Source organism: Microplitis demolitor, chromosome 7 (genome assembly GCF_026212275.2).
Source record: "Microplitis demolitor isolate Queensland-Clemson2020A chromosome 7, iyMicDemo2.1a, whole genome shotgun sequence".
Lineage (NCBI taxonomy): Eukaryota > Metazoa > Arthropoda > Insecta > Hymenoptera > Braconidae > Microplitis > Microplitis demolitor.
In genome coordinates this window covers 14,984,381-15,010,867 of record NC_068551.1, presented here as the reverse complement: position 1 = coordinate 15,010,867, position 26,487 = coordinate 14,984,381, and the positions used below count along the sequence as shown (strand labels likewise).

Sequence of the window (26,487 nt, the reverse complement as noted above, 5' to 3'; positions counted from 1 at the left end):
TATAAATTCAATCTCTTTAACGGTTAAAATATTAAAACGAAATATAGCATGCTTAAATATTAATTTTTCTTTTTTTTTTATAGGTAGAAATATATCCTAACTCAGGCTGTTTTATGAGTAAATCGCTTTTTACGAGCTTTGATCTTCTCTTCGAGCAAGATGGTGATTGGAAAAAATCGACAAGCAACATTTTAGTGCAAATGTTTGGTGCTAACTGCAAATTTATGTCCGTTAAAGGCTTTCGGGGCAATTTAAAACTTCACCCAAAAATTTAGCGATCACTTTTCGGTAAAGATTTATCATTTCTAAACATTTGAAATTTCTATTTACTTAAGAACGGTTTTCAGATAATTTTGTCCCAGCTTTTCTCTGAAATAAAAGCTCTAAACGCAAAATAAAGACACAGACCCGATGCTTTACTCTATGAACTAGCGAAGTGCACTTGAATTTTTTGATAACTTCCATTTGTTTACGAGAAAAGCTTGGACAAAGTTCCTATTTAATGTACAAGTGCAACAGAGATAGTACCGTTTATCCAGTTGAGTGCGAATAGAGAAACAAATGAAAACGCGTCTTAAATAAATAATATTAATTTAATCGTTTTATTTTAGATTTGGTAAATCAAAAAATGGAAACTAAAATAAATGCATCGGCTTTTAATTCAGCCATGAATAAGGTGTTTGCCAACAGGAAGTTAATCCTCAATAAAACAATGGTCCCGTTTGACGAAAAAAACGAAGTCGATGAAATGGAATCCGGTGAATACTCAGAAGATCCAGGAAAATTTGATTTTGCTAATCTATCTCCTACTCGAACTTTACCACGTTCCTTATCACCATCACCTAAATCAATTTTATCAACAGACTTGGTAATAGTTGATGAAGAACCTAAAGTCTCTTCAAAATTCACACGAGAAGTCAAGTCAACATTCATTCGAATGAATACACCAACTATAACACGGAGTGTAACACCTTACTCCGATCTTGCCATGCAATGCGAAACAACAGCCGCATCAACATTCACCCGATTAGTCACACCACCATGGACACGAATGAACACACCTTCATACTCCAATTCAGTCCTGCAGTACCGAACGAAAGTCACATCTACAATCACAGCTCCTTACTCAGATCCAGACGTTCACTACTCATCAACAATCACACCAACTTTCACATCAACAGTCACACTTGGTAACTTTAATCCGAACATTCGATATCGTTACTTGTTACGGTAGGTAATTATTTATTAGGGTAGGCTAAAAAAAAACTAATTTTTCTTTCTTTAGTTATCGTGAAAATATGGTTAAAGATGATGAAAAAAAAATTCTGGTAAAGTTTGAGCTCTTAATATTTTATAACTACAAATAATTTCCATTTGAATTATTTTCGAAAATTACAACATTTGTTATGTAAAATTGACAAACCTGTTTTTATTATCTGTTAAGTAAGATTAGTACTTTTCTTTGCAATTTTCCAAAACAAAAATTGTAAAAAAATGTGTTGTAAAATTACAACACTGGTTTTATTAAATCATAAAACTGCATTGGCAATTGACTGCCAACACCTTTGTTGTAAAATTACCATAGAAATTTTTAACATTATACCATAACAACTGTCATTTTATTGCGTTAAACATCAGTATCATTTTGTTGTCATAATTAATCGCTGCGTATAACCCTAACTTATGTTATGACAACAAAATTTTTTTTTTCAGTGAAGTGCGTTTTTCAAATTTTAGTTTCTTTACATAGAAAATACAGTTAACTTGAACTAAGAAAATTATTCTTAATACAAAAAAAATTTTTTTTAACGATTCAGAAAATCAAAATTTTCTGGCACCAAGTAAATAATTATCTTGAAATCTTTATCTTATATTAAAATTATTTTTCTCAAATGAACATATTTTTATTCTTAAGGGGGACCACTAGTGTGAAATTTCGAAAAATCAATTTTTTTTGCATATTTCGACAGTCTATACCTTCAAAAATAACATAATAAAATTTCAATTGCATGTCTCGAATAGTTTTTGTGAGTTACAGCTATCTGAAGGGCCGCCGCTTATCGATTCTCGAAAATAAATTTTTCAAAATTGCTGCGGTTATAACTCGAAGACAAATCATCCGATCGATTTCGTTAAATTTAAATTTTTTTCGTAGCCCGAGGAAAATGGTATGGAAAATACCTTCTAGTTTAATAAACTTTTTGGTTTTTTCTATTTCATCCACTGAGAAGGTCGCTATCACGGCAGCATCAGTGGGGGACTGTTTTTAGCATTGTGAATAACACGCTGAATTTTTAATTTTTTGGTTCAAAAAGTTTATATTATATTCTCAAAATTATCGTTTTTTCAGACGGTCACACTAGTGGTCCCCCTTAAATCGCAAAATTTTTACTTGTTTTATGTGTTTTTATTTCTTAATATGATTATCAAAGATTTGACATCTCGGGGACGTCTAATACACAAAAAAATTTGATTTCAATTTTTTGCTCTCCCCCCGATGAAAAAAGATTTTGTCTAATCATATATGATCATGCATAATTGTCTATATATGATCCGAAAATTGGCCAGGTCTGATCATATATAACTTGATCTATTTATATATGATCAGATCTATTTATATATGATCATATATAATCATCTATATATAATTGGATCCAAAAATTGGCCAGATCTGATTATATATAATCATATATGATCATGCATGAACGAATATAGTCATTTTTAGAATCTCATTTAAAATATCTGTAAATTATTAATTAAGTAATTTAATTAGGATTTATTGTCTTTATCAATATAAATGTCGGTTAAATTTAAGTAAAAAAAAAAAAAAAAAAAAAAAAATTAATATCCGTTGCCCACTACTTTACTACGAGGTCACCCGTCCAATTAATGTCTTACACCGATGCTGCTTAACTTTGGTGATTGCTGGATTGTAGTCTGATCCTCCAGTCTGTGATGAACTTACAATCAAGAAAACTTTATGGTATTACTTAACTTAAATAAACGCTCCAGTTGGCATATACTATACCATTTCAGAAAATTTACAATCGAATTATCGTAATTTTTGTGGCTTGTATTGTAAAAACATAGAGGCAGCACTGTAAATTAAGAGGAAGAATAAAAGAATAAATATTATAATTCAATCTTATTTTTTATTCTTTTACTATTTACGATAGTAAGATTGTAATATTTCTTATTGAATTTTATACAACAAACTCTTAATGAAATTACGATGGTGAATAGTAAAAATTCTCTTAGAAACTGTAAATTTTCGTATCATCTATTTGAAAGTTACAGATAATAAAATTATAGTCCAGGATTACGATAGTAATATTGAAATTTTTCGTCGAATTTTTTTTCCATGTACCTGGCTATTATAAGCCCATATATAAGTCTATATATGATACAAGCAGTTTGTGAAAAGTATATGAATAAATATAAATAAATATAATTGTTATATATTGTTATATTGTGTATATAAATAAATATAATTGTTATTTTCCTCAATAAAACCATTAGTTTTATTTAGTTAAAAGTAAAACCTACAATAAAATATTTGTTTTAAATTCAAATTCAAATTATATTTCGCGCGCTGTCATGTAAAATATTCTCCTCTAGTTGAACGCCTCCAAGTTCCTAAGGGCGAATTAAAAGAACATCTTTTATTATAGTCAACCAGGCGGCTATACAACAATCAATACGCAGTCACTATAGCAACCGTTTATAGGGAACTACTTTCGGAAGTCTATCGAAAGTGACCAAAGCTGGCGGGATTGCCGGCTTAATCCAAAATATCATTTACTATTATATCTTTTGTAATTATTAGAATTTATTATTTTGAATATAAACTTATCTAATTCTAAATATTATTATAAATAATAGTTATAAAAATTTTTTTTACGACAAAAAAATAAAATATTGTTAACATTTTTTTTTTGTTTAGTGTTTAGTCGTCCATCAATGTGTCATTGATTACGCGTTATACACTACGGTACATATATAAGAAAAAATAAAAATAATCTGTTGTCAGGTGAATTATTCAGCTTAAATAATGTAAGTACCAGGTGACAGTTTTTTATTTAAATGTTAAAATTTTCATTTTACTTTCTATTAAATTATAATTCTCTTCATAATTACGTAAAATGCAGCCATTTTTTTTTTAATTTTTATTGGTTTTATAATCATTAGTAATCAATGCAACATGACCCATTCTTAATACTATTCATTTATAATGTGAATTGTATTTTTATTATTATTATAATTTTTTTTTAATAAATAATTTATATTGTTTATTAGGCTTCATCGTGATCGAGATCAAGGCAGAGGCCGTGGTAATGGAAATAACAGAAATGAACGTGGTTCAAATGATAATAACAATTATGGCAATAATCGATTCATTGGTCGTGGAGGCAATAACAGCGGAGGAGTAAAAGGCAAAATACCCGGGAGTGCCTTAAAGAAATTGAGTTGGGATATAACGTCTTTAGAACCAGTCAAAAAAGATTTTTACGTTGAACATCCATCTGTAACAAGGAGGTTTGAAATTATTTTCCGTCAAGAAATAAGAAAATAATTTGTTTTTTTTTTTTTTTTAATTGATTAAAATTTATACTATTGATAGATCACCCGATGAAATAAATAAATTTCGTCAGACTGCTGAAATAACTGTAAAAGGAAACAACGTTCCTAATCCAATCCAGCACTTTCAGGAGGGTAATTTTCCTCCCTACATTATGGAAGGAATTAAAAAACAAGGATTTACACAGCCAACAGCTATTCAGTCTCAAGGATGGCCTATTGCTCTTAGTGGTCGAGATCTCGTTGCAATTGCTCAAACTGGCTCAGGAAAAACCTTAGGAGTAAGAAATAACAAATATTTATGTCATAATTTATCCTTTTTTTTTTTCTTTAAACTAACAATTAAAATTTTTTCCAGTACATTTTACCTGCGATTGTTCATATTATTCATCAACCTCAGTTGAATCCTGGAGATGGGCCAATAGCTTTAATTTTAGCACCAACTCGAGAATTAGCTCAACAAATTCAAGAAGTAGCTAATTATTTTTCCGAAACAGCGTCAGTAAGAAATACATGCATATTTGGTGGGGCACCCAAAGGACCTCAAGTTAATGATCTTGAACGTGGTGTTGAGATATGTATTGCTACACCTGGGAGATTGATTGATTTTCTTGAACGAGAAACAATAAATTTACGTCGATGCACTTATTTAGTACTTGATGAAGCAGACAGAATGTTAGATATGGGATTTGAACCGCAAATACGTAAAATAATTGAACAAATTCGACCTGACCGTCAGATTCTTATGTGGTCAGCAACATGGCCAAAAGAAGTTCGTGCTTTGGCTGAAGATTTTTTGACTAATTATACCCAATTAAATATTGGGTCATTGACATTGTCTGCCAACCATAATATTATTCAGATAATTGATGTTTGCCAAGAATTTGAAAAAGATATTAAATTACAGCGTCTGTTACAAGAAATTGGCACTGAGAAAGAAAATAAAACAATTATTTTCGTTGAAACCAAAAGAAAAGTTGATGATATTACAAGAAATATAAGAAGAGATGGATGGATGGCTTTGAGTATTCATGGTGACAAAAATCAACATGAGAGAGATCATGTTTTACAGGAGTTCCGAAGTGGACGAGCACCAATACTCGTAGCGACTGATGTAGCAGCTCGTGGTTTAGGTAAATTTGAAATAATTTATATTTTTAGTTATCATTTATTTTTTAGTCAATATTTTATTTTTAAAAAGTTTATAACAATACATCATAATGTTTAAGAATTTTCCTTTCTTAATAACTGATTAAAAATTCATTAATAATTCATTCATCATTTTTCTATAAAATTTCCTTTATAATGCTCAGGAATTTTTTTATGTATCTCTAATACGATTACTTTAAGGATTATTACAATGACATCATTCTTATTTTTTCTTTCGCTTATAATTAAATTATGATAGATGTTTGTGATATTAAGAATTCATTTTAGTACTTTTAAATATAAAATTCTTTGAAATAAAATAAAGAATGAAATATTTAAAATTACGAAAAAATTTTTTAGATGTTGACGACGTAAAATACGTTATAAATTTTGACTATCCATCATCATCAGAAGATTATATTCATCGTATTGGACGTACTGGTCGAAGACGTCAGATAGGGACAGCATATGCATTTTTTACAACACACAATATGAAACATGCTGAAGATTTAATTGCAGTATTACGTGAAGCTGGTCAAAACATAAATCCACGTCTCAGTGAAATGGCAGAACTCGCTAAGTCTGCAAACCTTGCTGGCAAAGGTTACTTTTACTTTTAAATATGTAAATAACAGTAATAAAATATAAACTTTTATATTTATTAAATTTATCTAATTAGGTGCTAAAAAATACGGTGCCCAAATTCCAAGAGTAAATGAAAGAATGGATAATAGACGTCCGGGTAACTATGAAAATAATGGAAAAGGCCGAGGCGGTAATAATAATAACAATAATTACCGAGGTGGAATGTCTTATCAATCTGGTAATAATTCTTATCCAGGATCAAATTATAACAATCAATCTACGAAACAATCATCTGGTCAAAATTATTCGTATGGTTATAATACTCAAAGAAACTACGTACAAAATAATCCTGCTTATCATAACAATGACACTGGATACGATTGCAATTTTTCTGCACCAAATTCTTATTAAAAAAAAAAAAAAAAAACACATAGATAATGATAGTAATTGCACACTCATTTATTATTATAACATTTAGTTTAAATAATCACAAACTGTGTGTAATTCTCAAACAAAAATACTTACAGTATCTTTATTATTTATGAGTGTGAATGTGGCAGACATCAGACAAATTTAAAATTATTGATAAATAGAGTAAATAATTAATAAAATAAAATTTTCAAAAAATGTGCATTTGAAAAGTTTTGAAGTTAATAAGCGCATTTTTTATAAATATTATTTTTTAAATTATTTACTTTATTTATTAATAATTTTAAATTTGTCTGATGTCTGCTACATTCACACTCATTATTATTTATATTTAAATATCAATCTAACGTACTTTTTAAAAAATATTAATTATAAACATAGCTGTTTAAATCAACTTGTTATTTTTTCTTTGTTTTGTTAATTCATCTCACAGTATATTTATAACTACATTAATAAGTATATATATTTAATAATTTAATTTAAAATTTAACTTCGTATTAATGTGGGATTTAATTCATAACAAATTCCAAGTTTCTGTGATCTGTGACTGAATTTAGAATTAAACTGTTGAATAAAGAACTTGCAATTAATAAAAAAATACCCTTCAATTTATTTCATAACTTGAAACTAAAAATTTAAACTAACCGCCAAAAATCCATGCTTGTGATTCGTCCATTCAACTCCTACTCTTTTCATTCATATTGATCCACATACCTAAATAAGAAATTTTAAATAATATATTATATTTATTTCAGGTATATATATAAATTTTCAAAATTATTTGTATTTTTTAATCATTCAATAATTAAATTTTTTAGATATTTAATTTTGATTTTTAATAATTATTAAGTGAAATAAATAATTGAGGGACTACTTTGTGTACTACTTTTCCGCCATTGACGTTTAGACAGAGTAAGTCCAGACAAGACTTAATTCACTTGTGACGCGTTCATATCAATTGTTAAGAAATAATTAAATTTTTAAAGTAAATAAAGTTTACAAAAACTTTAATTTCCAATTAATTAAGTTATATAAACATGTAAGTATCATAAATAAATATTAAAATATTTTTAGATTTAATTGTTTTCAATAAAAAAAAAAGTTCTGTCACAATATATACAGTTATTGTATACAGAATTAGAACTAAAAATTCATTAAATATATAGTTAAATAAATGTTTATTTTTAAAAGTATTGAATCACGAATAATATAAAATAAATAAATTTGACAGGGCTTTTCGTGATCGTGATCGAAACGATAGGCGAGGAAATGGAGGTGGAGGACGAGGTGGACCTGGAGGTGGTCGTTTTGGTGGTAATAGAGATGGTGGATCTCGTTATGGAAATGTCGGAGGTAATCGTGATGGTGGTGGATTTGGTGGTGGTAACTCATTTAAAAATCGTCAACCAGGTGAAAGATTACGAAAACCACGTTGGGATATGAATAGTCTCCAGCCATTTTGTAAAGATTTTTATCAACCACATACAAGTTGTATGACACGTTCGTCGCATGCTGTTGAGACTTATCGTTCTAATAGAGAAATAACAGTTAAAGGTTTAACGGTACCAGGTCCAAATATATATTTTGAAGATGGTGGTTTTCCTGATTATATTTTAACTGAATTACGTAGACAAGGTTTTGATCAACCAACAGCAATTCAAGCACAAGGTTGGCCTATTGCACTTTCTGGTCGTGATATGGTCGGTATAGCACAAACAGGTTCAGGAAAAACTTTGGCGTATATTTTACCAGCAATTGTACACATAAATAATCAACCACGTTTAAATAGAGGCGATGGTCCTATTGCGCTTGTATTAGCACCAACTAGAGAACTTGCACAACAAATCCAACAAGTTGCTGCTGATTTTGGTGTTTCATCACAAATAAGAAATACATGTATATTTGGTGGAGCACCTAAAGGACCACAAGCACGTGATCTTGAACGCGGTGTAGAAATTTGTATTGCAACACCAGGACGTTTAATTGATTTCTTAGAACGCGGTACGACTAATTTACGACGATGCACATATTTAGTACTTGACGAAGCCGATAGAATGTTAGATATGGGATTTGAGCCACAAATAAGAAAAATTGTTGAACAAATACGTCCTGATAGACAGACACTTATGTGGTCAGCAACATGGCCAAAAGAAGTTAAAAATTTAGCTGAAGAATTTTTAACAAACTATATACAAATAAATGTTGGTTCATTGACTTTGTCTGCAAATCATAATATTCTGCAAATCGTTGATGTGTGTGAAGAGTATGAGAAAGAAAGTAAGCTTATGAAATTATTAGAAGAAATTTCAAATGAACCAGAAAATAAAACAATTATATTTGTTGAGACTAAAAGAAAAGTTGATGATATTACACGTGCTATCAATAGATATGGATGGCAAGCGATTGGTATTCATGGTGACAAGAGTCAGCAAGAAAGAGATTACGTTCTTAATCGTAAGTTTTATTTTACATAATTATATATTTAGATTGTAATTAATTGTGAATTTATATTGAATTTAATTTTTTTTAGAATTTCGCAGTAGTCGATCTGCAATTTTAGTAGCTACGGATGTTGCAGCACGTGGGTTAGGTAAGAATATATTGACAAGCGATTAAATAAGATGTAAGGGTCGGGCTGCGATGGTTATTACCGCGTTAATTAACAGTCCAAATGTAAATGTGGCCACGGATAACGGCATATGCCAGACTGATTGACGCTGGTGCTCTATTAAGCTTTTTAAACAGACAACAATATATAAAACTTAGTGCAGGGAATCAAAAATTATTCAATTATTAAGAACTTTATTATTTATCAATATATATATTAAAATAGATAAAAAGAATATTTGGATAATTTACAGGTAATTGAGATAAAAAATGCGGAAGGTAAGATGTTAGTGAGGGTATTTTTCGATTTGTCTACTTTTTATTTTTTTTTTTTTTATTTATCTTTTGTTCAGAACGAGACAAGTCTTGTCAGTCTGGTAATAACATGCTGTTCTATGTGTTTTCAGAGGCACATGCGACGGAGTTTTATCAATGATAAGAACTCTGGAAGAGCTTGCTTTGGAAAAAATAATTGAACGAGGTGTGACTGCTGGTTGCTGTCCCCTCGCAACAAGCTAACATTACGCTGTGCCTCGGTATCAACCGTGCCACTTGTTACCACACTCTCGCTCTGTACCTGCGACGGTCCAAAGTATGGAAGTTAATGTTAGGGCATCTAATCAAGACGAACACTTGTGGAATACATCAATTATATTTTTAATTTAAGTTAAAAAACAGCATCAATCAACTGTCTTCTGCAATGCTCATGAAATCCATTGGCGACAATTGACTCAAAAATAATTAACATTTTTATTTAGCAATAAAATAATCATTCATTCATTAAATAAGTCGTCCATACAATTCATGACATTGCAATAAAATTTATTATATAGGGAATAAATATATTGAGATATTATTGTTTCTTATACTTCAACTACAACGTATCAATGAATTATTGGACTGAAACTGAGATTCAGATAAAATCCAACAAAGATCCATACTTTGGTGCGGGAGAGACGGGTGTGAAATTGTTAATGCATTAATCTAGAGCTCGCTAATCTCTCATGCGAGACTTGACAACCATCTGAGCTCTGATTCCTATACATTTCCAAACAAATGTATTTACATTCCAGCCTTTAAAATCAACAGGTAATTTAAATGTGGTTGCTCTTTGTGGTCGATTCACTTCTGCTGATTGTATACCATGTAAACAGAATTTTATTTTATGTATTCATTCAATTTTAAATACCAACAGTTATTTTAAAAATTTATTTAAAATAATTTTTTTGTTAAAATTTTTATTATTAATTTAAAATTCTATTTTCATAGTTTACAAGTTCACATCAGTCATTATGCTTTTAAAAAAATTGCTTTATGATTTCGATTGCACCACAAGAGAAACAATTTCTAATCATTATTTCTTTTATAATAATATTTAATGTAATTAGACGTTGAAGATGTCAAGTTTGTCATAAATCTTGATTATCCATCGAATTCTGAAGACTATGTTCATCGTATTGGACGTACTGGACGTTCACGACGAACTGGAACAGCGTATGCTTTTTTTACTCCTAACAATGCACACAAAGCCAGTGATTTGATTCAAGTTTTAGAAGAAGCCAAACAAGTTGTCAATCCAAAGTTGTACGAACTTTCAAGAAATCCAAATGCATTTAAAAGTAATTCATTTATAAATATTAGCAACTTTTTATTTTATAAAAGAAAGGAAAAATAAAAACAATTTTTTTTAATAATTCAGGAGGAAGGTTTTCGGGAAGAAATGGAGGTGGAGGTGGACCACGTGGTGGTAATTCACGTGGTGGTGGATCTCGAGGTGGTCGAGATTCTGGTGATAGAAACAGATTTGATCGTAATAATGGAGGAGATCGTGGCATTGGAGCTGGTGGTAATAAATGGGGTGGAAATAATGCAGGTTAATATAAATTTTTTATTTATATATGCTAGGGTGGTCGTTAAAAATTAAATTTTTTCAGACGCCCCATAAAAAGCTTCTTTTTAGTGAAAAAGTACGTGGGGAATTTGGTTTTTTCTTTTTATGTAAAAAGAACACGTGCTTCAGGACGATCATTTTTTGATATAATCGCGGTTTTTTTTAATATCATGAAATATGCAAATTAAAGGAAAAAATAGCAGGAATAATTTTGTAAGAAATTAAGTTCTTACCAAAAAAAGACATTCATTTTTTTATAAAATGTCTATTTACGAAGATATTTTAAACAAACTTTTTTAGATCTTACTAATTGAGTATTTAAAGGATTGCGAATGTTAAAAATAGCGTTTTTTCTTAAATATAAACAACGTAACTCGTAACATATCAATCATTAATACTTGTCATAGTTTCTATATACTTAGAAAAGTATTATTTTCAACATTCAGAATCCTTAAAACGCTCAATTCATGAGATCTAAAAAAAAGTTTTCTTAAAATATCTTCATAAATACACATTTTATAAAAAATAAAAAATGAATATGACCTTTTTTGTCAAGAATTTAAGTTTCTACAAAATAGTTTTTCTGACTTTCTCCTTTAATCTGCATATTTCATGAGATATTTGAAAAAAATCGCGATTGTTTCGAAAAATAAACTTCGATCGTCCTGAAGCACGTATTCTTTCTACTTAAAAAGAAAAAACCAAATTCCCCACTTAATTTTTCACTAAAAAGAAGCTTTTTATGGGGCGCCAGAGAAAATTTAATTTTTAACAACCACCCTAATATATATTCAACTTATAATATTATTTATAGAATTATAAATCAAATACAATTTTTCTATTAAAGGTGGCATGAGCGGAAATAATTATAACAACAAACCTTTTCCATCAAATAACTATGGAGGTGGTAATTCAAATAGTTATAATCAAAATGGCAACTCATACGGAAATACTAATTCTTACAATCAACGAAATGGTTATTGATGAAATAAAGTTTAATTGTTGAAATAAACAAATTAATTAATCATCCAAAAGATAGAGCGTCAGCAATTGAATTTGAATTAATTACTGCAGTCAATATGCAATGGAAGTACATAGAATATTTTTTATTTAGAATAAAAACAAAAATAACAAATAAATGATTAATTTATAGATTAATCAAACAAGTTAGAATGTATTATTCTATTTGTGGAAGATTTAAAAAAATAACACGAGGAAGAAAAAAAGGTTAAATACGACTTTTTTTTACATTCGCCCAATGTATTTATAAATGCACGCTTAACGCGATCAAATAATAATATCTTTAAAATAAGTAAATAAATAAATAAGTAAATAAATAAGTAAATATAAGCAAATATGTATCAGTGAAATAAATAATAAATTAGAATTATATAGTTGATTGATTATTATTTCTTTATTGATAAGAATTTGGAAAAAAAAGAAAAACTGATAGTAGCTCTCGGGATACCCGAGAAGGAATACTCAAGATTCGATTGGGCCTACCGTTATCGGAAATCATCCGACATGGTCAGAGTCACGCTCCACGCGTCATATCTCTTAAAATAATATAAAACTTTCATATATCATAGAAAAATTATTTAATTGCGTCTGTTTCATCTTGTATGTAATGTTCATTTAAAAGTCTAGACATTATGAAAATTGACTTTACTATCAGTTTCAACTAGATCAAAAAATAAAATAAAAACATAAACAAAACCTTGAGCTAATTATACCTTGTGCTTTTTTTACATTTTAATGTCCGCATGTAATTATTCGTTTAAAAAAATATGAATAATAAAAAAAATTCATTTGATTTGCATATCACGTTGTGTCAAAAAAAAAATAAATAAAAAGACTATTGAGGAAAAATAAAAAAATGGAATCAACCTTATATTAAATGATTTTACACTTTTAAAATAAAAAATTGTCGCTTAATGACGTCATATGCGTAGAAATAGATGACGTTAATGCGCAGTACATAGGAATAACTGGCAGCACTCGATTCATTTCAGTTCGGCTTCAGTTCTCCGTGTGTTTCGACGTCACTTTTTTTAATTGAATGTATTAAATACATTTGATTTGTACTCTGGTTAATTTATTTAAAGTATTTATTTACTAAAAATTAAATTATTATTTATTTTTTAATTACAATACTTATGAATAATTTTAATTAATTTATTAATATAAAAATAGATCTATATTTTTATACAAATATGAGTGAAAAACGTAAAGAAGTTCGTGTATGGTGTGATGGATGGTAAGCATCAATAATATTTCATTCAAATAATAGTAATTTAAATAATTTATTATTTTTTTTTTTTTTTCATTATCATCGTTCAGCCATCCAATTATATATTATTTTTAATTTTATTATTTATTGCTCATTATATTAAGACTTTTATTACAAAAAATAATTTACTTTAGTAATAAAGTGATTTATGATTGTAATAATAAATATTAAATAACTTTTATTTATAGTTATGACATGGTACATTTTGGACATGCTAATTCTCTGAGACAAGCTAAAGCTCTTGGTGATTATTTAGTTGTTGGAGTACATACTGATGAAGAAATATCAAAACATAAAGGACCACCGGTTTTTACACAAGAGGAAAGGTATTAAATGTTTTCAATATAATATATTTTAAACAATTAGTTAATATTTAACATTACGATAAAAAATTAAAACTCGTTTAGTTGACTATTTAAAGTATATTTTTATCCAAACTCTTTAAAATAATAATTATCATAATTACTTGACTTAATATTTAACAGTGGAAACACAATTGTAAAATTATAACTCCAAAAGGTCAAAGTTTAATATTTCTTTAAAGTAATATGCATTATAAGCTTAAGCAGGAAATCCTGGATCCTTGACCTTTCATAACTATAATTTAATTAATTATAAATGTGAGACTAGGTATAATTTATTTCAACTGTTTTTTTTTTAAATCAATAATTGTACAAAGTATATAGCTTACTAATAATTAAATGTTTAAATAAGTTATAGTATATTTATGACTTCTGTATTGCATCGTAACAATCAATAAATGAGTCATTAATTTGTAATTCGGTAGGTTTCATGATACGTTTAACTTGATAGCTATATTATGCTTGCTTGCATTATATGTTATATCAAATTTAATTATTAATGTTTAGTATGTCAAGAATTTCATATGACAATTTGTAGATAATGATACCGGAAAATGACGCTTGACAATTTTTATTTACAATTTATCATTATGATAATTGACACGATTAAATTTCTAATAGACTATTGTAAAATACAATGAGGAAAAAAAATAATTAACAGTTTATATATACTTTTGATATTTTCCTTGTTAAATGAACTATTGTTATAAATCTACCATTACAATTTACAATAGTATAATAATTGATAACTTATAAGTTATTTGATATTTAATATGCGTATAAAATAATATCAATGAAAATGTTCAACAGTAAAATATAATTATTATTTATTTTAAAAATAACATTAGTGTTGATAAATATTAATTGCTGTTTTATGATGCAGGTACAAAATGGTACGAGGTATAAAATGGGTAGATGAAGTTGTTGAAGGTGCTCCTTACGTTACAACTCTAGAAACATTAGATAAATATAATTGTGATTTTTGTGTACACGGTGATGACATCACAATGACAGCTGATGGAGTTGATACATATCATCTTGTAAAAGCTGCAGGTCGATATAGGTAATATATTTAATTATTTTTATTGATAATTTATAATTTTTATATTTTAAATATTAATAAATAATTATTTATTCTTTATTAGAGAAGTTCAAAGAACAGCTGGTGTTTCAACGACAGATTTAGTAGGACGTATGCTACTGATGACTAGACAACATTTCAAACAAGGTGACAGTGAATACAGTGTAGATAGAGAACCGAGCGAAAGTATGGGTCAAGATAGATCAGCTCGTAGCCCCTGGACAGGATGCTCACAATTTTTACCTACAACTCAAAAAATAATTCAATTCAGTGATGGAAAGAGTCCACAACCTGGTGATAAAATAGTTTATGTTGCTGGAGCGTTTGATTTATTCCACGTTGGGCATTTAGATTTTTTGGAAGTTGCTAAACGGGAAGGGGATTATTTAATTGTTGGATTACACACTGATCCAGCAGTTAATCGTTACAAATGTGGTAATCATCCTATTATGAATCTTCATGAACGAGTTCTCAGTGTACTAGCTTGCAAGGTAAAAAATATGATTAATTTTTAATTATATATTTATTCATTATTTGAATTTTTCATCTTTTAGTACGTCAATGAAGTCGTTATTGGTGCGCCTTATGAAGTGACGAAAGATTTAATGGAACACTTTAATGTTTCCGTTGTTTGTCATGGTCAAACACCAATAATGCCATGTGAACGCGGTACTGATCCTTATACTGAACCTAAAAGACAAAATAAATTTAAATTATTGGATAGTAAAAATGATATGACAACCGAGAAAATCATTGAAAGAATTATTTTACACAGGTAGGATTATATATTGAATATATATGTATTTATTGATTATTGTATATTTAAGAGATGCAAGAATTATTAATTGAGTGTATGTTAGAAATTTTTTTTTAATTTAAAAAAAAATTGTATTATTTAGCTCTTGCATCTCTGATTGACGCTGATGCTACGGAAGTGTAAATTATTGATTTATTTTAAGGTATTATATGTATTACTAATACTATTATTTATTTATGCTTACTTCCGTGATTCAGCATTAGATTTAAATAGAAATTTTATGTTGTCTAAGCAATTTGTATGCATCTTTTTTTTTTCCTTTACGTACTCTTAGGTCAGAGGAGCTTTATTCAATTATAGCGTGCTTGAACAAGCGATAATTCATTGCATTTTTATATTTTGTAATTAGTTATTGCTCAAATTTCCAATAAAACATCCTTTATTCTTGTTAATAATTATCTCTATTTTTTTTCTTTTTAAATATTTTTAGGTATATTTCTTTTAGAAATATAGCTATTGTAGAGGGTCTCATGTTGCAATTTTCAAAGAATTTTACTGTAATATGTTTTATTTTGCCGAGAAACGCCGAAAAATGCCATCAATTAAAAAATTTAAATATGCATGTAATATAACGCGCCATGTCAGATGCTGGCTACAATTTTTATCGGATCTTAATGAAACTTAGTACGCTTGTTCTTTGAGAAATTACCTTGATCAAGTTCGAAGATGAGCAAAATTGATCGAATAATTTAGAAGATGTGGGTGTTTTAATTTTTTTTAATTTTCGTAAAAATAGCATTTTATATAAAACGACAACTTAATTTCGTAAAATACATCTTGTAGTTCGTGAAATTAGCTTTAATTTTCACTACATAAACTTGTGTTTTATAAAAATTTCTTTAAACAAATTAATGATTTCGAATATTTGAAAAAAATTGAAATAATTTGAAAATAAGAAATATACCTTTTCATTCCGGGTATGGCCGGGTGGCACTTTTTATATTAATTTGTTTTTATTATTACTTTTTTTTTTTTTTGCATCGTGACATCACATTACAATTGCTTCCTACCTGATAAGATAAAAGAGTTACAAATAACTATTCAAATATTATTAACGAATCGCTATCGAATAGTTAACTGTATTCTTTACTTGAAATAATTATAAACGATTATTTGTATATTATAACGAAGTTGATAGCATTGAAATGTATACTTAAAGTATATTTTATAATTTATTTAGTCCATAACTAATGATTAAAAGTATTATTTATTTAGTTATCAGTTCATTTACATTAAGATAAATATATATATTTTAATAATTCTTATATAGTTCATAGTGATTTTAAACCTGTAGTTTAAATTACAGGTTGGAATTCGAGGATAGAAATTTAAAAAAGGAGAAAAAAGAAATTGCTGCTCACGAAGCCTTCATTAAATCACAAAAAAAGGAAATATCTGATTAAAAATAAAAACTTTTTTTTTTTTTTTTTTTTTTTTAAATAAAATTAAATCCGTATGGAAATTATTTTAAATGAAACAATCAATTTATTTAAGTGTGAATGTCAAACGGCAATGTTTAAATTTTTATTTATTGCCTTTTATTATTTAAAAAAAGATAATAATAATAATAAAATGAAATCATCGTGTGTGATTTTCTGAGACTCACTCTTTTAAAGTAGCCTATGATGACGCTTTAAGAATTTTAAAAGACTTTAGATTATTAAAAATGTATTATTGTTAATCATATCTATATAATAAAATAAAATTTAAGTTTGATTGTTTTACAGAACAAAATAAAATTTTCACTTTATAAAAAAAGTAATATATAGAGTTAATGCGCCATACGTGTCAGAATAAATTTTTATTTTTTGTTACATGATTCTTTTAAGTATTCACTTATGAAAGTATACAAGTTAACATAAACAAAAAAATACCAAAGACATGTGAAGGCCAATCAAGGTTAATGTTTTATTTTTATAATTTTAAAAACACTCAGTATATATATTGTTTAAATTTAATTTTTATTCAATAAATATCATATCAGTCAGATAAAATATATGTCTTTATGCTAATTATTTATTCATTCTTTTTAATAACCTTTGACAATTTCCAATATAAAAAATTATTTTATAGTGATAACTCAACTTAAAATTAAATTCACTTATAAATGAAAATAATTATGAAAATTGTCAATGGTACTAAAAATATATAAATTAATTATATACCTAAATATATAAATTACATAAATATATTTTTGTATCTATATACAAAGTAATAATTTACCCCAAACCACTCAGTCCATTTAATAAGTTACCACGCCCTATTCCACAGAAAAATAATACAGTTATAAATTATACGCAATATTTGATGAGCAAAAAAAAAAAACGTCGCAATTCTTGTTTCTTCAGGTCACATCATAGCTTTGCACATCTCTTACAAAAGAGAATTTTATTTTTTTAAATATAAATATGTAGATTATCGATAAAAAATGATTGATGATTATGATTTGTGATAAATGAAGTAATTTTGAATGACAATGTACTAATACCACATGATAAATGAATTATGAGAAGAAAAATCCTACTAAAACTTTCTTTTTATTGCATAGTCGTACGACCAGTATATCCAGGTGCAGGATCACAATATTTTCTTGAACGCTCTCTGATTAATTCATCGATGGATTTATTTTGAGGCACATTTGTAGCTACGTTGTGTAACCGTGAAACAAGATAACACATTATAAATACTGAAAACATGAGTAATACTCCAAGGCCAGTAGCAATGTAAAGGAAATTCCCACAATTTCCTTCTAAGCCTATGGCAACTTTATCATAAAGATCTACAAAACAAAATGAAATAATAGTTAATAAATTTTTATCAACAACCCGACTGAAAAATATTTTTGATTTTGATTAATTAATTATTTAATTACCACTTGGCATCATGACAGTGTATTCAATATTTTCTTTAATCTTAGTAAATTGCGTTGAGTCATTATAGTTTTTAATTAAACGTTCAACTTTCGGTTCATTTGTCTTTAACATTTCTTCAATTGAACCAGCTGATCTACGCTTACGTTTTCCATGACCAGACGGCTCAAAAAGATCCAAACAAAAGTCCTAGGATATTTCACGGTATTATTTTTATTATTAATTGTATATTTTTTTTTTTTTTTTTTTTTTTTTTTTTTATTATAGACTATTTAAAAAGAAAAAAATACTCACTGGTTGACAATCATGAGGCTCTATGCAAGCTTTTATCTGTGAATGAATCCACAAAGTCGATCTTTCACGCATTGAGCTCAAGAGAAAAGCTTCAAAGTCAAGAAATACTTCATTTTTTCTATCGCGATAGCGTGCTGGTTGATGGGGAATTATTGATGCAAAATCACGATTTCTACATCCGTCTTTAACAAGAATAACACTACCAGGTGCATTTGGTTGATCTGGATCAGGACTCACTGTCACTTCAATTAACTTAATATATCCCCAAGCACTTTCGGCACTTATTCGAGCACGTAATTGAAGCTTTGTCCCGATTGGAACAGCTTGATCTACTGTTTCAGAACCAATTGAACTTTCAGAAGTATTTCCAACTGCTTCGCGATATAAAGCTACTTCATACTCTAAACGTCCGGGTGTTTCCTCTACAATACCTGATACCCGTGCACCATGAGGGCTGTAAATATAATTATTCCTTAAATAAACTAATTTAATTTATGTAATTTTTATTGAAGCAGTATAAGCTGAATAAACTTACAATGTTCCAGCAAAACCTGCGGCTTTATGTCTCAAAAGCGTCGGTTCCGGTGGTCTACACATTAGAATTAATTCCTGATCTGCCAACATTACGACTCCAGGAAAAGCCGGAAACCAAATTCTCAGGTGAATAAACCCCTTTAAAATACAATTAAAATATATCGTGCTTTTAATTCGTTTAAAAGTTTATTTTTAAATTTTACGTTTGACAATAGCTTACATTTCTTTTCAGAATTCCACAACGTGAAAAATCAGTTACTTTTAAAAAGTAATTATCTTCTAATGAATCATTTGGATCGGGCCGTATTTGGCATTGAATATCAGTCAAAGGATCAGCAGCGCGGTCATCAGCGAAAAGCGGTGAACCTTTAAATCCAACCGGACGTTTTATTTTAGCAGTAAGAAGATCCGTTGTAGCTGTTGTAGAGCTACACTGAATATCCGATACCTCGTAATCTTGAGCTAGTGTTACCTGTAATTTAATTATTATAATTTAATGGAATTATTTTTTTATATATTTGCAATCGTGATAAATTATTATCATATATATACGCGTGACTAAATAGATACGAGTGAAGCACGTGCCGCGGTAATCTCAAGCGCTTAAGGGAATAATTGTATAGCTGTACATTCAATTTTTTATTGTATGAACGTCAAGTCAAGTCACGCATTTGCCTTTCGCACCGTAACTAAATCGATAATTTGCGTATTTTAAAAAAAAAAATTAACCAAAAATAAAAATTGCATTTGTGAGGTAAAAAAATAACATCCTTAATATTATTTAGAATCTTATGATAATAATTCACAAATATGTTAATTAATATTTTATCACAAACCGTAAAAAATCCAACAATGAGAATTCTCCACATCATTTAAGACGTAATTAAATATTCACTTAAAAATTAAAAAAAATTTTTATAAAAAAATGAAAAAAAAGTCTATTGTATAAACCTATTGATATAAATAACCAACAAATTAAGAATAGTAACAACTTGTTGAAAATGATGTAATTTTGATGAAGGTTCCCGATGGACTGAACGTTATGGTGAAGACACTTGTTAAGCCCCCCGCAGACAGTTGGAATAAGTAGTGAAGAAGGGAAGTAAAGAAACAGGGAATCACCAGCCCAACCGTAGAGTACAGTTGAGTACTGTTAATGCATGCCTGATGCCTCAGCTAACAACCATTCTGGTCATAAGCATAAGTCTTCTACTTCTTTTACTTCTTCAGTATTCACATAAGAAGATAGAGTATCGCTTTGAACAAGACCCGTGACGACTTTCTGTCTTTTAACTAATAATTTTTTTTTTCTTAATACTACCGTTAATTTTGTGGCATAATTTAACTAATTTGTTGTTATGACTATTCAATTAATAGAATTTAAATAATTATATTAACAAAAAAAATTTACGATATTTTCATTTTACATGGCAGTTTAAATAACGTCTGTTAATAATATTGTATTCATAATAATCAATGTGTAATTACATTTAAATTATATTTAAAATATTTGAGTATTGCGGGCAGGTTGGAAAAAAAAAATTTTTTTACGCGGTATTCCGGTCTGAGGGGCGGAAGAATCAGCGGCTCGCGAAACGCTACACGATTTAAGATATGTACAGGAGTCAAAATGAGAAGCGGTTACTGACATTGCCAAGTTACAATTGTAGGTCAATGTCGTTACATTCATTCGTATATAACTGATTTTTGGGATAAAAAAAACAGGTTTTTCCACAATCGCTAAATTAACACCAATAAATTTTATTTAAAACCGGTACTTTTGCCATTAACTCATTTATAAATAGCCACTCTACTACGCATTTATTTTAAAAAAACATTTTTTGTTTTAATATAAAAAATAATAAATGATAATAAAAAAAAAAAAAAAAAAATATTTTTAAAATAATTTTTTTATTATTTTCAAATCTCATCGTCACTATAACTTATAGTTGATAAAGAATGTTTCAAATCATGTCACGCATTTCAGCGACATTTTTTAATAGTTAAAGATTGTTTTTTCCGTTACATTATTTATAATTTTTCAAAGAAATAGCATTAAATATTATTCACAATTTTTTATATTTTCCAATTTTCGAGTCGAATATTTCTTATGTTTCATTAAAAGAGTAGTACTTTTTCAACAAACTCGAAAAAATATTTCGTATCTATTTAGTAAATTATTGATGCGCTTTAGATTATTGAACTTTTGAAACAATGACTTGTTATTTAATCTAACAGTTTTGTGATTTTATTTATTTTTTTTTTTTTTCCTGTAAAAGCTTTAGAATAAAATTCTAATTTGACTATCGACGCGTCACCACCTGGTCATGGAATCTGATTTTGACTAGTAAAGATTTACTGTTATTCAATTCCCATACGTTCTAATATAAGAAATCAAGGGAGCGTTTCAGTGTTAAAGTTTTTTATTTTTATTTTTCTACATATATATACAATTATAGTAAATTTTATGTTACATTTATACACTATCTTACTAGATTGGAATTTACGCATTTACACTTGGGTGCCTTGCATTTAAGGCATTTCTTCGATGACTTTTTATATATTAAGTATTGTATAAGTATGAGAGAAAAGATTGACGATATAATTACCCGTTAGAGTTGGCGCGTGCTGATAAATCGCGCGTTTGTTACGGGCCATGGCGGATGTTGATCGTTTTTTCTATAGACACTATCAGGTGTTTGCCTCATCATCATTACTCTCTTAATTCATTGAACCTAAGAATGAATAATTATATAATTTTATAATAATAAATACATTTGATAATAATAATAATTTTATTTATGTCGCTTTTTAAATCTATGATTTTTAGCCGGTACTTGATATATTGTATTCTTCTATTATCTTTTCATATTTTTAAACATTTACTTGGATTTTAACGCTTTCTATTCATTTAAATTTACAATGTGCCTTTTTTAATGTAAACGATTTGTACGAAAGACGACACACGCTTTTTATCGTCATAAAGGATTTCTTATAACACATAAAAAATTTTACTCGCCTCAAAAAAATTTTTACTTATTCCAAGAAATTTTTTGCACAATGAATTGAAAACGAAAATTTTCTTGCGTCAAAAAATTTTTTCGAGTCCTAAGAAAATTTTTGTTTTCATTTCAAAATGAAAAATATTTCTTGCACCAAATTATACATTTTTTCTGAGTAGTGTTATTATAATTAATACACTAAAGTTAATTTTACTGTGGAAGAAGACGATAATTTAAAAATTAAGAGCAATAATAGTAATAATATAGTTATTAGTACTGTTAATTTATTTTGTAAAACAAGATTAAAATAAGGAGCGCAAAATTATTTTCGCAATAAAATTATATATATATATTAATCTGCAAGTATAACAAGCAGGATCCATTATTTGGACTAAGTAGACACTTGACGATTCATAAATAATCCTTTCTAAAGTGCAGATTAACTCATTTATTACGGACGATTTATAGCAACAAGATATTTTGAAACATAAATCTTTTATCTTGATGGTCCACTACACTAAATATGACCTCGATCGCATAAGAAGCGGAACCATACCGTTTTCATATATATAAAGTAAATAAACCAAGATGACATTTAACTTATGCATATTCGAGTGAAGGTAGTTTGTTACAGATTAACGCTTTTAAAGGTCACTGGGACTTTTTATTGTCAAAAATGATTTAAAATTAATTTTAACTGTGATAAAAATCTACATTTCATTCCTTCATTGTTCCAAAATAAAATAAATAAAATTATTAATGTGTAATAAAAACTTTCTTATTATGATTAGAAAAAAACAAATTTTACTTATGGGTAGTAGGGCGAACTTTGGTATTACTGCAGATCAAAGCATTTATCAATATACTTATTATTACATGAGCCTGCAACATGAAAGTTAAAATATTACTATTATTATAAATCATAAATTCATTTTTTATAAATAAAAGCTATTAAAAATTTACGAAAAAAATTTTTTGTCTTCACATGACAATATTTCAAAACTTACACGAAATAAATTTACTGAATTAATAATATGTAATTAGAAAAATAATTTTATTTGAAAATTGAATTGACCATAACTTTGAATTTTTTTTTTACTGTTTTCGAAAAATTCGGTTTTTGTGAAAAAAATAGTATAAAATCAATTTCATTTTTTTTTCGTATCAATTTACAATAAAAGAACTCCTAGTGTCACATCACTTTAGATGTATTTCAATAATCAACTGCAAATATTTACAATTTTGAAACTTTAATCAACTTTAAGTAATTTTTTAATCTATTACTTTAAGCAATATATGATTACTTTTTTAAAAATATATTTTTTTCAAAACACTTGTACTATTTGTATATAAAGTATCTTGTAGTTAGTTTTTTATTTATTAATCAACGTCTAAAAGAGTAAAAATAGAAAAAGAAAAAATAAGGAAAAAATAACCCCTCTCCCCCGAATCTGTATACTGTGCTGTAAGAATATCTTCTTCCTGAAAGCATATATTTAATAAATAAAATTCCTAACGACTCATATCGTCCTCTTTTTTAGTAAACCTCGTATCTGCAAAATTATAATTTTTTCAGAAATCGGTCTAAACATCTATTCTGTTACACTTGCGTTGATGGACAAATTAAAATTCCAAAGTTTCTCGAACATTCTGTTTTAATTATCAAAATTTGAAGCTTTTTTTACGCAATAGCAGTACTGAATAATGTTTTTTATTCATTATTTTAATTATGAAAAAAAATCAGTTACGAGGTTTACCCAGAAAGGGTACGATATCCCTTTGATGGAATATTAAAAATATTTGATATTAACTTAAATCAGAGCTTTAAACAGCACATAAGGAAATGAGCTGCTTAAAATGTTTGTATCCTCATCAGTACAGTTAGATCAGTCAAATAAGGATTTCAGGTACATGCTCAGGTGGAAAAATTTGAAACATTTTGAAATTTTGTGGAGTTCGAAATAATAAGAAAAAAATCAGTCTATCGGTTGACCCTGCGGGCCAGCCCTAAAATTTCCCGCTGCTTTCGAGCTTCTTGAGAATTGTTGAGAATACATTTTCGAGCTCTTCGCGCTCAAAAAAACTTTTGTGTGCCTTTCTTTTCGAAAAAAAAAACGTTTTTTACCGTTTTTTCTCCAACGACATTTTTCGAACGAATTAACCGATTGAAACGGTTAAGGTGGCAATCGACGCATTTTATTGAGTTCTAAAGCTGATCAGATTTTGAAATTGATTTATCTAGTCGTTTTGAGAAATTTCGAAAATGCTAGAAAAAAAAATTTTTTTTTTATTCTTTTGACAACGGTTTCTCTTGAACCAATAGATCGATTTTGATAGTTGAGGTGGCATTCGACGTGGCCCATAAAGTTTTAGAGTCCAGTTGATTTTGGAATCAATCCATCGAGCATATTACACGTTATCCAAAAAAAAACATTTGTGAAAAAATTTTATTTTCGGAATATCTCTGAACGAGCTCTACCGATCAAGTTAAATTTTTTACAGCTTTTAGATATTGACAAGCCGCGTCGAATGACACCTTGACGATCAAAATCAGTTCATCCGTTCAAAAGTTACAGATATTTACATACGTAAGTACGTACGTACATAGATACACTCTGACATCATCGTGAAATTAGTCAGGATGGCTTCCTAGAACTTCAAAACGTCAATATCTCTTAGAAATTCGATTTTTGAAAATTGGAACGAAACCAATAACTTCTCGAATTTTTGAAAATTTTCAATTTTTTTAACGGGAAGTTAAAAAATGGTTACCGGAAAAAACGCTGTGCTACTATTTTTTATAAACAAAAAACGATTTTTTCGCCGTGACCGCGTAAACAAACAGCCCTCAAATGAAAACTATTCATCGGATCAGATCATCCAAACTCTCATTTTGAAGAGGAAGAATCATAGAAACTGTGTACCAAATTTCACATCAAAATATTTAAAACTTTTTAGGTAATAAATTTTTTAATTCAAAGTTGCAAATTTGTAAACAATAGACCATATTTATAACAAATAATGAGCGTAACTCGAGAATATCCATATAACTATACAATACTATGCTATAGCAAAAAGAAAATGAATTTACCTCTTTACGGTTTTAAGGTCGTTGAGCTTCGCCTGTCTTCTATAAGACGCATTCTTGATCACTCACAATGTTGCGATTAGCTTTATTATGTACATATGCTCTCATTTCTTAAAATAAGAGATGCACATCAAATATTTTAATTTTTTAACTAATTACTAAATCAATTCAAAAACATGTTTTTTTTTTAATTATAATTTGGAAGTTGATTGAAGTTTAAAATATTATACGTAGTTTAAAAGATTATACGCATAAAATTTTTTATTTATTTTTTTTCTATTAACAATATATATCAGCTGTGAAAATAATGCTAAATTTGAGATTTAACGGGCTACGTTGAAAAATTATAGTATACAACCATGAAAATAAAAAAAATAACATATTTTCCTCTCAATATATAGTATATTAGAAAATATATTATAATTTTTCAGACTAATATAACATTTAGTTATTTTAAATCGATTATCTTTTTTTACCCGGGTCAAAAATAATACTTAATTCTGGCTCGCCTTACCTTATTTGCTTTAGAAGTTATCGATCTGCCGACGATTTTCCGATAAGATCTCAACTTTTTTGACTTAAATTAAATTCTTTCTCAATTTTTAGAGCTTTTTCATCTTAGTTTGAACTTATTAGTATTTTTTTATCTTAGTTCTGATCCACTGTTTAAACAAAATGATTTGGAAGGATTAGAAATTTTTAGGGGAGACCGGGGCACGGGGGCCCCCTCAAACCGGTAATTATTTTTTATGGTTTTTAATCTATAGGTGTAAACTTAATTTGGTCCTTTCTTGAGCAAATTCATTAAGATTTTACCAAAACTCAAAAAAAAAATTTTTTTTTTCTGGGGCATGACGGCCCGTCTCCAAAGAAGCTTAAAAAAAACTTTTTTTTTTTTTTTTTTTTTTTT

General features: G+C 28.0%; 4 protein-coding genes across 8 annotated transcripts; 3 read left to right on the top strand and 1 right to left on the bottom strand.

The window, feature by feature from the left end:
* Positions 1 to 3,681: 3,681 nt before the first annotated feature.
* Positions 3,682 to 6,955, top strand: LOC103568965 (uncharacterized). Its single transcript, XM_014441364.2, has 7 exons — positions 3,682 to 3,815; positions 3,944 to 4,053; positions 4,297 to 4,536; positions 4,622 to 4,859; positions 4,937 to 5,711; positions 6,088 to 6,330; positions 6,407 to 6,955. Coding segments are annotated over exons 2-7 (1,815 nt in total). The 5' UTR covers positions 3,682 to 3,815; positions 3,944 to 4,051; the 3' UTR covers positions 6,724 to 6,955.
* A 668-nt stretch (positions 6,956 to 7,623) lies between these two features.
* Positions 7,624 to 12,636, top strand: LOC103568988 (uncharacterized). The gene is made up of 6 exons (XM_008546046.3): positions 7,624 to 7,780; positions 7,973 to 9,195; positions 9,272 to 9,331; positions 10,737 to 10,967; positions 11,048 to 11,221; positions 12,087 to 12,636. Coding segments are annotated over exons 1-6 (1,827 nt in total). The 5' UTR covers positions 7,624 to 7,778; the 3' UTR covers positions 12,224 to 12,636.
* Positions 12,637 to 13,229: 593 nt separating this feature from the next.
* On the top strand, positions 13,230 to 17,413 carry LOC103568966 (ethanolamine-phosphate cytidylyltransferase). Of its 4 annotated transcripts, none has more exons than XR_001345158.2 (7): positions 13,230 to 13,496; positions 13,718 to 13,855; positions 14,775 to 14,954; positions 15,037 to 15,463; positions 15,527 to 15,747; positions 16,064 to 16,936; positions 17,096 to 17,182. XR_001345158.2 is itself a non-coding variant. In XM_014441361.2 (7 exons), the coding sequence occupies exons 2-7, from the start codon at positions 13,453 to 13,455 to the stop codon at positions 17,190 to 17,192; spliced, it is 1,107 nt and encodes a 368-aa protein (XP_014296847.1). In that variant the 5' UTR covers positions 13,245 to 13,343; positions 13,433 to 13,452; the 3' UTR covers positions 17,193 to 17,413. The 4 variants fall into 4 exon arrangements, 3 of the variants coding, with proteins under 3 accessions (XP_008544243.1, XP_014296847.1, XP_053596897.1); XM_014441361.2 differs by lacking the exon at positions 16,064 to 16,936 and having other exon boundaries at positions 13,245 to 13,343; positions 13,433 to 13,496; positions 17,096 to 17,413; XM_008546021.3 differs by lacking the exon at positions 16,064 to 16,936 and having other exon boundaries at positions 13,231 to 13,496; positions 17,096 to 17,228.
* A 467-nt stretch (positions 17,414 to 17,880) lies between these two features.
* LOC103568967 (uncharacterized) lies at positions 17,881 to 21,273 on the bottom strand. Of its 2 annotated transcripts, XM_008546024.3 has the most exons (7): positions 20,460 to 21,273; positions 20,324 to 20,381; positions 19,708 to 19,959; positions 19,489 to 19,625; positions 18,954 to 19,407; positions 18,662 to 18,848; positions 17,881 to 18,568 (listed from the first exon to the last, which is right to left on the bottom strand). In XM_008546024.3, the coding sequence occupies exons 2-7, from the start codon at positions 20,357 to 20,359 to the stop codon at positions 18,327 to 18,329; spliced, it is 1,308 nt and encodes a 435-aa protein (XP_008544246.1). In that variant the 5' UTR covers positions 20,360 to 20,381; positions 20,460 to 21,273; the 3' UTR covers positions 17,881 to 18,326. The 2 variants fall into 2 exon arrangements, with proteins under 2 accessions (XP_008544246.1, XP_008544245.1); XM_008546023.2 differs by having other exon boundaries at positions 20,324 to 21,273.
* Positions 21,274 to 26,487: the final 5,214 nt, after the last annotated feature.

What these genes read in the sequence shown, in the direction of transcription:
- LOC103568965 (XM_014441364.2), top strand. An exon ending in CATCCATCTGTAACAAGGAG is followed by an intron (nt 4,537 to 4,621) that starts GTTTGAAATTAT and finishes TACTATTGATAG; the next exon opens with ATCACCCGATGAAATAAATA. An exon ending in TGCAAACCTTGCTGGCAAAG is followed by an intron (nt 6,331 to 6,406) that starts GTTACTTTTACT and finishes TTATCTAATTAG; the next exon opens with GTGCTAAAAAATACGGTGCC.
- LOC103568988 (XM_008546046.3), top strand. An exon ending in TGTTGCAGCACGTGGGTTAG is followed by an intron (nt 9,332 to 10,736) that starts GTAAGAATATAT and finishes TAATGTAATTAG; the next exon opens with ACGTTGAAGATGTCAAGTTT. An exon ending in AAATCCAAATGCATTTAAAA is followed by an intron (nt 10,968 to 11,047) that starts GTAATTCATTTA and finishes TTAATAATTCAG; the next exon opens with GAGGAAGGTTTTCGGGAAGA.
- LOC103568966 (XM_014441361.2), top strand. Translation starts at nt 13,453, where the DNA reads ATGAGTGAAAAACGTAAAGAAGTTCGTGTATGGTGTGATGGATG. An exon ending in TCAGTGTACTAGCTTGCAAG is followed by an intron (nt 15,464 to 15,526) that starts GTAAAAAATATG and finishes TTCATCTTTTAG; the next exon opens with TACGTCAATGAAGTCGTTAT. An exon ending in GAAAGAATTATTTTACACAG is followed by an intron (nt 15,748 to 17,095) that starts GTAGGATTATAT and finishes TTTAAATTACAG; the next exon opens with GTTGGAATTCGAGGATAGAA.
- LOC103568967 (XM_008546023.2), bottom strand. Translation starts at nt 20,359, where the DNA reads ATGATGTGGAGAATTCTCATTGTTGGATTTTTTACG. An exon ending in GCAGGTTTTGCTGGAACATT is followed by an intron (nt 19,408 to 19,488) that starts GTAAGTTTATTC and finishes TTATATTTACAG; the next exon opens with CCCTCATGGTGCACGGGTAT. An exon ending in AGCCTCATGATTGTCAACCA is followed by an intron (nt 18,849 to 18,953) that starts GTGAGTATTTTT and finishes GAAATATCCTAG; the next exon opens with GACTTTTGTTTGGATCTTTT.